This window comes from Saccopteryx leptura, chromosome 2 (assembly GCF_036850995.1).
Source record: "Saccopteryx leptura isolate mSacLep1 chromosome 2, mSacLep1_pri_phased_curated, whole genome shotgun sequence".
NCBI lineage: Eukaryota > Metazoa > Chordata > Mammalia > Chiroptera > Emballonuridae > Saccopteryx > Saccopteryx leptura.
This window is the reverse complement of record NC_089504.1, coordinates 21,498,853-21,512,840: the sequence shown is the minus strand read 5'-3', so window position 1 is coordinate 21,512,840 and position 13,988 is coordinate 21,498,853. Positions and strand designations below refer to the sequence as shown.

Below are 13,988 nucleotides of genomic sequence, written 5' to 3'. Positions count from 1 at the left end.
GAGGGGCTGGAGAGGGGGTTCCATAGGAAAGGTTCAGAACGGGAAATCAGGTTTACACAGAATCACTAAAATTTCATCTCCACGAGGGCAGGGATCTTTGTTAATTTTGTTCACTGATGTTACCAGATGCCTAGAATGGTGCCTGGCACATAGTGGGCACCCAATAAATACTTGCTGAATGAATGAGTTAAATGAAAGTCAGTGACAGGGATGAACTGGAAGTGTTCTGTGCTTAGGATCTTTTAATAAAGACGAGAAGAATAATGTCACCTCTGTAGCAATTACCTTTTCAAGTCTGGGGATTAATAGCGCTATTATACTTCATTAAGGATGTCTCATACTTTTCCGAAAATACATTTATTTTTAAAAACAAAAATCAGACATGTTTTATAGAGTCAAATTTTCCAGACAAACTAGTTTGGATTTCAGCTCTCGAGTGAAAGTTAAGCACCAGTAATCGCCAAGCAGAAGGATCTCTCTGCAGGAGGTAAAACATTCTGCTTGATTGCAAGTACTCATTTCCCTAGTCTTATTTGTATACTACTTCTGCCACCGTTCTACACCATTCCAGGCTCTGGCAAGCAAAAATAATTGACCTCTAAAATTCAAAACTTCCAAATTGAGATGAACGATTGTTGGGCTTGGCTTGGGGTTTATAACCAATCCGATCATTAATCATCTGTTCCCGGTTCTTGGGGTCACTGTTGAGCCCTATGGCACCTTCTCCATCACTGCCTCCTATAACATCCACATCTTCCTTTTGTTTCTTACGGGTCTGAAAATATAAAAGTTTTAGGATTAAGGCCATATTCTTTCCATGAGCAAATATTTATTTGGCACCCACCGTGTACTTGGTTGGCATAAGGTAAAAGATAGGGTTAGGGTCGACAGAACAATAAACTGAAACCCAGGTTTGGATGGTTAGGAATACAAATGCGTACAGCAGTCTCCCTTACCCACAGTTTTGCTTTCTGAGGTTTCAATTATCCATGGTCAACCAAGGTCCAAAAATATTAAAGGGGCAATTCCAGAAATAAATAATTTATAAGTTTTAAATTGCATACTGACCTGGAACATGAATTATCCCTTTGACCAGCAGTTCCACCTTGTACATGGTAGCTGCCTGTTAGTCACTTAGTCACCATCTCAATTGTCAGAATGACTGCTGCAGTATCACTGTGCATGTCTTCAGCACCCTTACAGTCTAATACTTGTCACAATGCCTTGTCATTCTTCTCACTTCATCTCATCACGTAATCATTCTCCCATCTCACATCACTGTGAGAAGAGTGAGTGCAGTACAATAAGATACTTTGAGAGAGACCACACTTATCTACCTTTTACTACAGTATATTGTTGTAATTGTCCTACTTTATTATTAATTGTTGTTAGTCTCTTACTGTGCCTAATTGGTAAATTAAACTGTCACAGGTATGTACGTATAAGAAGAAAAATAGTATAGATAGGGTTCAGTACCATCCCCACCTTCAGGAATCCAGTGGGAGTCCCAGAACATATCCCCCACCGATAAGGGAGGACTACTGTATAAAGACAAAAGATATCACACCTTCAGGATGTCACACTCCCCCCGAGAAAACAGGTGAAGAGACAATTCAAACACAGGGTGATCTGAGCTATGACAGAGGAAAGCCCATACTGCCAAGGAGACACAAAGAGGTGAGGAGCACGGAGTGAAGGTTCAGAGCAGGAACTGCAATCAGAAGACAGTCAAGAGTTGTCAGAAAAGGGAGAGAGAAGGGTTTTTCAATAAATTCAAGATTACAGAGGGAAAAATAAAGTGACTGATTAAGCAATAACCACCACAAAAGAACAGATTAAGTGTAACAGGAATAGAAGATTCTGCGCTATCTCATCATAAGGCTTGGGGGGTTTCACTTTGTTTTCAGAGAAAAGGTTTGGCTCTTAAATCACAAGTGACTACAGAATTCACAAAGTCTAGGTCTCAGTTTGACCATTTTCAAAGAGATGCCCTAACTAACTACCACTACATAACTGTAAGGATAACAGCTGATGATGACTTTCTGTGAGAGAACAGGTGTATGTTTTATCTAGACTTTCTTACCAGAAGAGTGGCTCACTCTAATCACTGGGTTGCTTCCATACCTCGCCACTTACTGCTGAACCTTTAAATGCCAATGTGATGGAAAATGATTTGCCTTTGGATGATGGGCACACAATGCAATCAACAGTTCAAAGCTATAAAAATGTTTACCTGAAACCTATGTACTCTTATTGACCAAAGTCACCCCATTAAATTTAATTTTCTAAATTAAAAAAAGCCATTGTCCACATACTAAAGTGAACCAAATAAGGTATTACTACATACACACACCGTACAGGATGTAACAAAAGTAGGTTTACAGTCGTGAGTACACATATTATTTACTAATTATTGTATTACTTTCCATATGAACAACTGACACCTACTTTTGCCCCACCCTGTATGTAGAGATGAATATGATTTCCCTGTGTTACTTTCTAGTCTACATTACCAATAAGTACCATTAGAAAGTTCTGCCCAAATAACTGTATGACCACAAATTTTAAGAGGCAAAGGATGCTATAATTTTATAAGCCATGAAAAACTCTGAGAATATCCAAATGGAATAAAATCATTTAATAGCCCCCCCTGGACACACACACACACACACACACACACCCCGCCCGTGAACAAACACTGTTTCAGAATCTAGTCATCAAACGGTAATCAAACTAATTTCAATAACAAATGAACTATCTGTTTTCTTCTGGTTTCATTTTAGTTCAGGGCAAAACTATCTACCCCTAAGTTGCTCTAGAACAGGGCAAGCCCACTGGATACTGCCTTTAGTAGAAAGACTAACTCAATGGTAAGCTGACTCTGCAGAGTCAAAGTTCAGTATGCTAGCACTTTATGAGACTCATTGTAACTGAAATTGAAACCATACTTAAAGTTGATCCTTAAAAGGAAGGGCACTATCAACATGAGCTTTTAAAAAGCAAAAAAATTATAATGCTTAGAGAACACTAAATCTCCGGGATGTGGAAGAAGGAAAAGAAAGCTTAATGAGAAGCATACACAGGCCTGGGCTGAGCCCCTGAGATACAGATCAGAGAAGGGCAAGGTCAGAGGAAGTATCTGAGAACAAACAGGCCGGCTGGTGATCAGCCTATGTCATGCCATTATTACACTTAACACAGTTACCAATAATTCCTTAATGTAATCTAAAACTCAGAAATAAGTTTTCATGTGTTAAAAAAACAAAGCATATAAAATACATGGTAAAGCCATCATGTTCGTGGATGTGTACAAGATATAATGACCTCTGCCATATAGTACAAAAGTATCTACCAAGGACAACAAATGAAAATAGACTTGTATCGAGCACCTCAATTGAGCCAGGTATTGCAGGGGACTGATGCAGAAAAGAGTGTACTCATTCCTGACTTCAAGAAGCATATGGCCTGGTGGAGGAAAACAGAAAAACAGTCAATTACAACAGAGACTGACAGGACCTATGAGAGAGGTCAGCACAAGAGGAAGAAGTTGAAACTAGTCCAGCTGGGGCAGGTAGTCAAAAAGACTTCTGGGAGGAGCCGAGTCAAAAGATGAGTAGGAGTTAGCCTGACAAAGAAAGACAAAGAGCACTTCAGGTAAAGGGAACAGAGGGTGCACAGACGCAGAGTAAAGTTAAATAAAGATAACACAGCAGTGAAAGATAAAGTGGAGAGATGAGCAAGGGCCTTGCATGCCACCCTAAGGAATCTGGACTTCATTCCAAAAGCCACTGAAGACTTCAAGTCTTATTAATGCACATCTGGGACTATAGGATAAGGCTGCACTTAAAAATACATATCAGGCTCCAACTATGTACTAGGTTCTGGGAACTCAATGGTGAAACAGACAAACATGATTTCTACATCAAGGTTCCTAATGTAAATGGTTTTACAATAAACAAACAAATCATCATGACTTACAATAAATGCTATAAAAATCAAAGAATAAAGTGCTCTGAGAGACCCTAATAAGATGGAGGCAGCATGGATAGGAATGACACACCTAAGGTGGACAGGGTCAGGGAGGCTGCTCAGACTGAGGGAGTGACATTTAAATGGAGACATGAAGAAATGGGGAGCGCTCCAGAGGGAAATCTGTGCAAAGGCCATGAGTGATGAATGGTTTTGCATGTTCAGGGAAATGTAAGAAAGAAATATAAGAATGCCAGTGTGTCTGGGGGGCAGAAGGCAAGGCAACAAGTGGCAGGAAGTGAACCTGAGAGGGGCCAGAACATACAAAATCTTACAGGCCATAAAGAGTTAAGATATTGCCTGACCAGGCAGTGGCACAGTGGATACAGCATCAGACTGGGACACAGAGGACCCAGGTTCGAAACCACAAGGTCGCTAGCTTGAGCACAGGCTCATCTGGTTTGAGCAAAGCTCACCAGCTTGAGCCCAGGGTCGCTGGCTTGAGCAAGGGGTCACTCGGTCTGCTGTAGCCCCCCTTCAAGGTACATATGAGAAAGCAATCAATGAGAAACTAAGGTGCTGCAACAAAGAATTGATGCTTCTCATCTCTTTCTCTTCCTGTCTGTCCCTATCTGTGCCTCTTTCTGACTCTGTCTCAAAAAAAAAAAAAAAAGAAAAGAAAAAAGAATTAAGATTTTATTTTCAGTGCAGCAAACCATTGAAGAGTTTGTTTGTTTGTTTGTTTTTGGGGGGGGTTGTATTTTTCTGAAGTTGGAAATGGGGAGGCAGTCAGATTCCCGCATGCGTCCAACCAGGATCCACCCAGCACGCCCACCAGGGGGCGATGCTCTGCCCATATGGGGCGTCGCTCTGCTGCTACCAGAGCCATTCTAGCGCCTGAGGCAGAGGCCATAAAGCCATTCTCAGCACCCGGGCCAACTTTGCTCCAATGGAACCTTGGCTGCGGGAGGGGAAGAGAGACAGAAAGGAAGGAGAGGGGGAGGGGTGGAGAAGCAGATGGGTGCTTCTCCTTTGTGCCCTGGCCAGGAATCAAACCCGGGACTCCTGAACACCAGGGCAACGCTCTACCACTGAGCCAACCGGCCAGGGCCATTGAAGAGTTTTAAGCAAGGAAATAACATGATCTTAACATTTTTTAAAGATCATTCTAAGCCCTGGCCAGTTGGCTCAGCGGTAGAGCATGGGCCTGGAGTATAAAAGTCCCAGGTTCAATTCCCAGTCAGGGTACACAGGAGAAGCGCCCATCTGCTTCTCCACTCCTCCCTTTCTCGCTTCTCCTCCCCTCCTACAGCCAGGGCTTGATTAGAGCAAGTTGGCCCCGGGTGCTGAATACGGCTCCATGGCCTCTGCCTCAAGTGCTAAAAAATGGCTCCAGCTGCAACGAGCAAGGGCCCCAGATGGGCAGAACATTGGTCCTAGACAGGACTTGCCAGGTGGATCCCAGTCGGATGCATGCGGGAGGTCTATCTCTGCTTCCCCTCCTCTCACTAAAAAAAAAAAAAGATCATTCTAGATACCTGATGGAGAATGGATTGACGAGACAAAAATGGAAGTAGAAAGAGCACTTAGGATGCTACTGAAACTGGAGAGAGAGAAAAAGAGAGAGAGAGAGAGAGAGATATGATGGTTTCTCAGACCAGAGTTGTAACAGTAGAGATGAAAAGATACAGATAGAATCTAGAATATTCTGGAAGTAGTATCAAAGGGTTTATGGACAGATTGTATATAAAGGGTAAGGGAAAGGGACAACTCAAGAGTGACTCCTTTTGAGCAAATGCAGATACTGAGATGGGGAACACTATGGAATTGGCTTGAAGAGGAAATCAAGAGTTTTTGTGGCCAAATGGGGGTGGTGCAGTGGATAGAGCATCGACCTGGGATGCTGAGGTCCCTGACTAAAACCCCGAGGTCGTCAGCTTGTGCGTGGGCATGCTAGCTTGAGAATGGGGTCTCTGGCTTGAGTGTGGGATCATCGACATGATTCCAAGGTCGATGGCTTGAGCCCAAGGCCTCTGGCTTAAGCAGGGGTTCACTAGCTCGGCTGGAGCCCCGCAGTCAAGGCACATATGAGAAAGCAATCAATGAACAACTAAAGTGAAGCAACTATGAGTTGATGCCTCTTATCTCTCTCCTCCCTTTCTCTCCCTTCCTCTCTCTCTCTCATATCAATTATTTTTAAAAAATGTTTTCTATTTTAACCTATTAAGTATAGTGAGCTGAATAATAAAACCCAAAGTTAACAGGTCCAAATCCCAGGAATCTGTAAACGTTGTCTTATATGAAAAAAGGATCTCGCCTGACCAAGCGGTGGCGCAGTGGATAGAGCGTCGGACTGGGATGGGGAAGGACCCAGGTTCAAGACCCCGAGGTCACCAGCTTGAGCATGGGCTCATCTGGTTTGAGCAAAAGCCCACCAGCTTGGACCCAAGATCGCTGGCTCGAGCAAGGGGTTACTTGGTCTGCTGAAGGCCTGAAGGTCAAGGCACATATGAGAAAGCAATCAATGAGCAACTAAGGTGTCGCAATGCACAACGAAAAACTAATGATTGATGCTTCTCATCTCTCCATTCCTGTCTGTCCGTCCCTGTCTATCCCTCACTCTGACTCTCTCTCTGTCTCTGTAAAAAAATAAATGAATAAAAAATTGTAGTGAAATGTTCAAAAAAAGGAACTCTGCAGATGTGATTAAATTAAGAATCCTGAGATGAAAACATTATCCTGGATTAACTGAGTAAGTCCTAAATGCCATCGCATGTAACCTTGTCAGAGGGCAAAGGGGGATTTCCCAGACAGAAGAGGCAAAGGCAGTGTGATCACAGAGGCAGAACTTTGAATGATGCAGCCACAAGCCAAACAATGCCAGTGACCACCAGAAGCCGGAAAATCAGGAATAGATTCTCCCCTAGGGCCTCTGGAGGGAGCAGGGCCCTGCTGACACACTGGTTTTGGTGCAGTGAGACAGATTTCAGACTTATGGCCTATAGAACTATGAAAGAATAAATTTCTTTTGCCTTAAACCACCAAATCTTTGGTAATTCGTTACAGCAGCCACAGGAAACCAATTCATTAAATCAGAGATGCCTGAAAAGCATCCAAATAAGCTGTTGATATATGAAGTCTGGAGTTCAAAAGTTAGTTATTGTTTCAAATATTCCTAAGGGTTTGAAATTGTACCCTTACCTCCAAGTCCTTTCGAATGCTCTCAAACTCCTCAATGTCATCAAGCTTCAGTTCCAGGCGGGTTGGTTTTCGTCGCAGCATAATGGAATCAACACTAACAGCCAGACTCAATAAAACTATTAGCTGTTAAAAACGACAGAGAGGAAGAAAAACTGGAGGGGATAAATCTCAGCTGCAAATGTAAGATCAATGTGTAAGCATGCATGCTAAACTGAATGGCGAAGCAAAAGACTGATTTGGATTCACACACAGACTTCTAAGTCTTTAAGTATCTGAGCCTTATGTTTTTTATTATATGATGGAGATCCACAGCTCTGTAATTCCAAAAACTCTTCTCATGAACTTAAAATAGAAGGCTGCCTATAAAACAGAATTCTAGGCAACAGTCACTTTAATCTCGTGCTCCAGTCACATTCAAAAACATTTTCTAGCTAAAAGAATAATGTTAAAACATCACATCTTAATTCATTAATGTTAATATGAGAATATAAAAGCCACTAAATTTTATCAACTCTACATGAGAATTATGAGAGATATGTGATCATTCCTGAATACTAAAATCAGTTTACTAAATCTCTTGAAAACTCCCTCTAACTCACCAATTCACAGTGGTATCCTCCGGGTCTAAATAGTCCTAAATAGATAGGTCATTCATTAAACAAACACTTCTTGTGCTCCAGCTGCCAAGTTAAAAGGCACAGTCACAGTCTGTGGAGAAAACAAACACGTAAACAGAAAACATCATGTCCTAGGAATGTTGAGGAGGGTAATGCAATGGCATCGCACAGGCCCAGTCCACTCTAGGTTGAGAGTGGGGTAGATAGGGACATGGAGGACTTCCTGGAGGAGATGATGTCTTGGTTGACTTGTGAAAGGCAAGCAGAGAACGAGGATTAAGGGCATTCTAGGCAGAGAGAATAAGGACGCTAAGGGCCTCAAGAGAACAATCCAGTCTGAAAATCCAAGGTAATCTTTTACCAACAAAAAACATTTTTTGAAGAAAAAAATAAAACTCCCTCTCAGTTTAAAATCTATTGATGGCAACATCTTTAAGTCCTCCAGAGCAGCCACGGGAGTGTGTCTGTAATACTCAGGCAGTAAATGTTCTGTTGTTGACGAAACCAGAGATCCAAGGAAAGGGAAATGACTTTTCCGTGAACACTGTGCTATTCTTTCCCATTCTCCTCTTCACACTTTTAGGTTAACACGAAATCCCTGCAACAGTAGCAAAATTATCCCTATTTTACAGATGAAGTTGAAGCTGTTCAGTTTGCTTAATGTCAGCCTCCCGCCCTGGCCAGATGTTCAACTGGTTAGTGAATTATCCCAGAGCACAGAAGTTGTCCGTTTGATTCCCGGTCAGGGCACATACAGGAGCAGATTGATTGATATTCCTATCTCTCTTGCTTTCTCCCTTCCTCTCTCTAAAATCCATAATTTTTTTTTAAATGTCAGCCTCCTATAAAAATTATACATAGGTTACACAGTGAGGATTAAATGAATATGAGTAAGTGAAAGCTCCTTTACTTATGAATATAAATTATTATTACATGTGTCTAAGATGTAGCTAGGTATTGTGAAATACTGATACAAAGAAGAAATGTTTCTCCTTCCCATGAAAATTGGGATAGATAAAGGTGATATTATCACTAAATACCAGCACATCACACTTCAAACTGCTTTGGATTAAATGAGATACTATCTTGATTCCAATGCAGATAAATAGTAGAGGAAGCCAAAGCTCTGGGGAGAAATGCTTAAAAGGAAAAGATTGCTTTACACTGTCTTCACTTTTCTGCAAACTGTGAAAAGCTTTCCACTAGGGGGCAGTATAGAGTTATGGGTAAAAGTGCTTGCTCTTAAGGTGACTAATTGTCCTCCTGTAGGGAAGGACAATCCTTCTGTTTTAAGTTTCATCCTCTCGAAAAGTGTCCTCCTACATGTCCTCCTTTTTGATATTGGAAGACTAATCTGTAAATGTCCGTATTCGATCAATGCAGAGTTGATCCACTGCGTGTGACGTGACGTATTTGTATTTGACATGACGATTTGTCAAGGATCAGTACAATCCAGCGAGACATGATTATGAGATGCATGCGCTCCTCACAGGAGACCTTAAGAGAGTGCGCGATATACCAAACGCGCAAATGGCTTTGTGTACTTCTTAATGAAACACGACACGGCACATACAACATTGTAGACTCGTAATTATTTCTTTCTCAGTGAATATTCAATCACAGACAGGTAAGCACAATTCATTTTATTAATTCATTATCTATTTAATAATTTCCAAATACGTATAATTTGATTTACAAGTATTTCCCAAAATTCGAGTTTTAAAGTGGAAATCTAACTTCAAACCATACCTATTAATAACACATTTTAATTAAATAGTTGCATAAAACAGACGTTTTTTAATAAGAAAATGATAAATACACCCAAATACCACTCCAAATTAGTGGTTTTGTTTGATATTGTTTTGTTAATTTAGCTTCCGGATAATTTGCCTACCATGATGTAACATTTTCAGTTCCTAAACGTGCTTGCATCATTCGTGTAGCTCTATATTTCATTTTTTAATTTTTTTTAAATTTATTCATTTTTAGAGAGGAGAGAGGGAGAAAGAGAGAGAGAAAGGAGAGAGAGACAGAGAGAGGAGCCGGAAGCATCAACTCCCATATGTGCCTTGACCAGGCAAGCCCAAGGTTTCGAACCGGGGACCTCACCATTATTTTTAACTTTAAAATTCACTTAAGGGATGGAAAAATCAAAAAAGAGAAAATGCTACTTCAATGATAAATTGAAAAAGGAATTTCCATTCCTTATATCAAAGAAAGATACCATTGTTTTCTGCAATATTTGCAGCAGAGAATTTGTATTGCAGTTTGGGGCAGAGCAGCGATAACAAAACACTTGACCACCAACAAACATAAGCAATCATTAGATACATCAGTTTCCAGTTGTAAAGTAACAAGTATTTTAAAACTTCAAATTATTCTGAAGATGAAAAACAGTTCGCTGCAATGGCGGGAATATTTGCATTTCATACCATAATTCAGAAAGTTTTTGTAGTACGGATTGTACAACTAAATTATTGAAAAAGTTTCACAAAGCAAAATTTTCATGTGCCAAGAGAAAATGCAAGGCTATTTTGAAATCAGTATTTAAAAATTTGTGATCAAATACTTACAGAGGACTTGGAAACTGCAGCATTTGTAATGATTTTACCTGATGCATCAAATCATAATGAAATTTAAATTGTATCCAATAATAGTAAGATATTTTAATGTTACCAAGGGCATTCAAGTAAAAATTTTAAATTTAGAATCCAATGGGGGCGAAACTTCTGAAATTTTGTCAAACCATTTATACAGAGTAATAAATAAAAACAATTTGAAATATAAAGTTGTTGAACTAACAGTTGATAATACAAATACAAATTTTGGTGGGCGAAGACGCAAAGGGGTGAATAATGTGTATTTAAAATTACAAGAGTTACTTCAGCCTGACCAGGTGGTGGCGCACTGGATAGAGCACCGGACTGGGATGTGAAGGAACCAGGTTCGAGACCCTGAAGTCGCCAGCTTGAGTGCGGGCTCATCTGGTTTGAGCAAGGCTCATCAGCTTGAGCCCAAGGTCACAAGCTTGAGCAAGGGGTCACTGGTCTGCTGTAGCCCTCTGGTCAAGGCACATATGAGAAAGAAATCAAGGAATAGGCCTGACCTGTGGTGGCGCAGTGGATAAAGCGTCGACCTGGAAATGCTGAGGTTGCCGGTTCGAAACCCTGGGCTTGCCTGGTCAAGGCACATATGGGAGTTGATGCTTCCAGCTCCTTCCCCCTTGTCTCTCTCTTCTCTCTCTCTCCCTCTCTCTCTCCTCTCTAAAATGAATAAATAAAATAAAAATAGAAATCAAGGAATAACTAAGGAGCTGCAATAAAGAATTGATGCTTCTCATCTCTCTCCCTTCCTGTCTGTCCCTATCTGTCCCTCTCTGTCTCTGTCACAAAATTAAAAAAGTTACTCCAAAAGAAAATATATACTAGGAATAGGTTATAATGCACATATTTTGTCAAATGCAATCAACACAGCGTCACGTGCCACTACTACTGATGTAGAATAATAACTTATTTGCATTTTAGTCATTTTACCGTTCGTGTTGCTACTTTAAAACAATTTTGTGAAGAAGCAAATGTTGAATACAAAAAACTTTTAGGATATTCAAGGTTGGATGGCTTGCTCTAACACCTGCTATACATCATGTTCTACAATTATTTGAGCCTCTCCTTTGATAGTTTTTAAGTTTAGACAAATGTCCTAAAATCCTGGAATCGTTTTTCTTTTTTTCTTTTTTCCGAAGCTGGAAACGGGGAGGCAGTCAGACAGACTCCCGCATGCGCCCAAACGGGATCCACCAGGCACGCCCACCAGGGGGCGATGTTCTGCCCATCTGGGGCGTCGCTCTGTTGCATCCAGAGCCATTCTAGTGCCTGAGGCAGAGGCCACAGAGCCATCCCCAGCGCCTGGGCCATCTTTGCTCCAATGGAGCCTCGGCTGCGGGAGGGGAAGAGAGAGACAGAGAGGAAGGAGAGGAGAAAGGGTGGAGAAGCAGATGGGCGCTTCTCCTGTGTGCCCTGGCCGGGAATCGAACCCCAGACTCCTGCACACCAGGCCGACGCTCTACTGCTGAGCCAACTGGCCAGGGCTGGAATCGTTTTTCAATAATAAAATATCTGAGATATTAATGTATTTTGTACATAATCAAGCATCTATTTTTCACAAAACGATTCAAAAGATTAAAGGTGAACACATTTCAGCTACAGAAGTTAGTCTTATTTTGAATGACTGTATCCTTCAATATAAATCTCATTTTGAAGAAAAATTTCTTCTTAGAGGAATCAAATCTGGGCATAACAGAAGTTTATCAAAGAAGTGCAGAATTTTTACCAGACATGTTTTCAATATATAGAAGAATGGTCTGAAACAAACATCATGGGAAATAACCGTTTTCAATGGTGTTTTTTACTTCATCGCAAGTATATTGGACAGATATTGAATCTTGTCATTAGTTTTTATCTAAAGAAATGCCAGACATCAAAATAGACGACAATTGTCTCTGAAGAAATTAGAAGACTGAATGTATATTTAAATTCTGAAAAATTAATACAATGGGAAAATTAACACATCGACATTGATAAAAGATGGGTGGAAATATTCAGCCATTTCAAAAATGAACATATTCCATGTGAAAATTTATTTATTCTTGTTCAATTTACATTGTGTTGCCCTGGAACTAATGAAGCAGTTGAAAGAGTTTTTCTCAATTGCTAATGATTTTTGGAAAAGTGAGAAATCAAGACTGAATGTTGATACTCTAGCTGCAGCACTTGCCGTAAAATTCAATACGAAGGATATTTCTTGTTCAGATATTTCCAATATATTGTTACAAAATGATACATTGACAAAAAATATTCATTCAATGGAAAAGTACTCATTTAGATAAATGAGTACTTTTTTCTTACAATTATTATTAAAAAATTAATAGGCATGTAAGCATAATTACAATATAAAATATTACAGATGTTTTTATTATGCACTTATCATATTATAGTGCATTATTGTTGAAATGAATAAAATGCTTCTTTTATTTACAATATTGTTTTCCTTAATTTATTTTTGTCCTTTTCATTGTAAAAAAAAGTTGGTGACCTTAGCTTGCTCTGGAGGGAAAGAGGCAGAGACAGAGGTTCTAATACCATCCACTGCTTATCTTGAACAATTAGCTTCATCTTTCACTATATCTTAATATCCATAGCGACACCCCGTCATTGTATGGACTGGATGACGTCATGCAGACTAAGTTCCTGGAATATAATCTGTCATTTAGTAAACGCTCAATAAATAACAGCCATTATTATTGTAACTGTCCTTGTGGAGAGGGACAGGAAACACTCCTGTTCAACTCGGAAACACCACTATTTTGAGCATCTCTACCCGACATGAGGACAAAAACCTTGTCCTTTTCATCTCTCATGCCCCAGCTCCCAGCGGGACAGAGGACCACGCAGAGATGTTTGCATGCACCTGACGCCTCACATCCATCACATCACTCTGATTCTGATACAAAGACTGGGCTAAGGACAACAGCCAAAGGAGGCCGTGGTTCCTCCTCCGGGTCTTTCTTTTATTTTGGCGCGAGAAGGCTCTCGAGCTTAACCTCTCGCTGCCGCCCAAATTCACCCAGCTCAAAAGCAGCTCCGGGAAAGAACTTCCCAACAGCGGAAACAGCTCTGGAGCGCAGGCAGCCCCAACGCACCACTCACCGGTCCTGGACAAGGGTTTCCATAGCAACATGGTTCCCCGCTCCAGGACAACGTAAAGCCACTAGTAGGGCAGGGAGGCACGGCCCCGGAAGCCCTCGATTTGCTCCAGAGTTCAGCCCCAAGCCGCGCGACGCACCTACCTCTTTTCAAGCCAGCTCAGTCACTTCCCGGAACCTCAGGGCCCACCGAGAATCTCCGGCTAAGCCATCTGGACTACACTTCCCAGACTGCTCTGAGCCAATCTCTCCCTCTCCCTCTCTCTCTCTCTCTCTCTCTCTCTCTCTCCCTCCCTCCCTCTCTCTCTCTCTCTCTCTCCTTCTCTCTCCTCTCTCTCTCTCTCTCTCTCTCTTATAAAACCTTGACCTTTGTGTACCTTTCTCGTAGGCTCTAGGGGTCACACCTCAGGACGTGCCCACAGTATTTCCTTCTTTCTTACTACGATTCCCGTCGTGCTTCTTTCTTACTACGATTTCCGTCCCGTCGCCGCCCTGGACGC

The 13,988-nt window shown here is 41.1% G+C and overlaps 1 protein-coding gene across 3 annotated transcripts; it reads right to left on the bottom strand.

Annotated features, from left to right (window-relative positions):
- Positions 1-324: 324 nt before the first annotated feature.
- CDC26 (cell division cycle 26) lies at positions 325-13,949 on the bottom strand. Of its 3 annotated transcripts, none has more exons than XM_066365613.1 (4): positions 13,866-13,949; positions 7,770-7,878; positions 7,171-7,293; positions 325-775 (listed from the first exon to the last, which is right to left on the bottom strand). In XM_066365613.1, the coding sequence occupies exons 3-4, from the start codon at positions 7,249-7,251 to the stop codon at positions 599-601; spliced, it is 258 nt and encodes an 85-aa protein (XP_066221710.1). In that variant the 5' UTR covers positions 7,252-7,293; positions 7,770-7,878; positions 13,866-13,949; the 3' UTR covers positions 325-598. The 3 variants fall into 3 exon arrangements, with proteins under 3 accessions (XP_066221710.1, XP_066221708.1, XP_066221709.1); XM_066365611.1 differs by lacking the exon at positions 13,866-13,949 and adding an exon at positions 13,633-13,777; XM_066365612.1 differs by lacking the exon at positions 13,866-13,949 and adding an exon at positions 13,493-13,628.
- Positions 13,950-13,988: the final 39 nt, after the last annotated feature.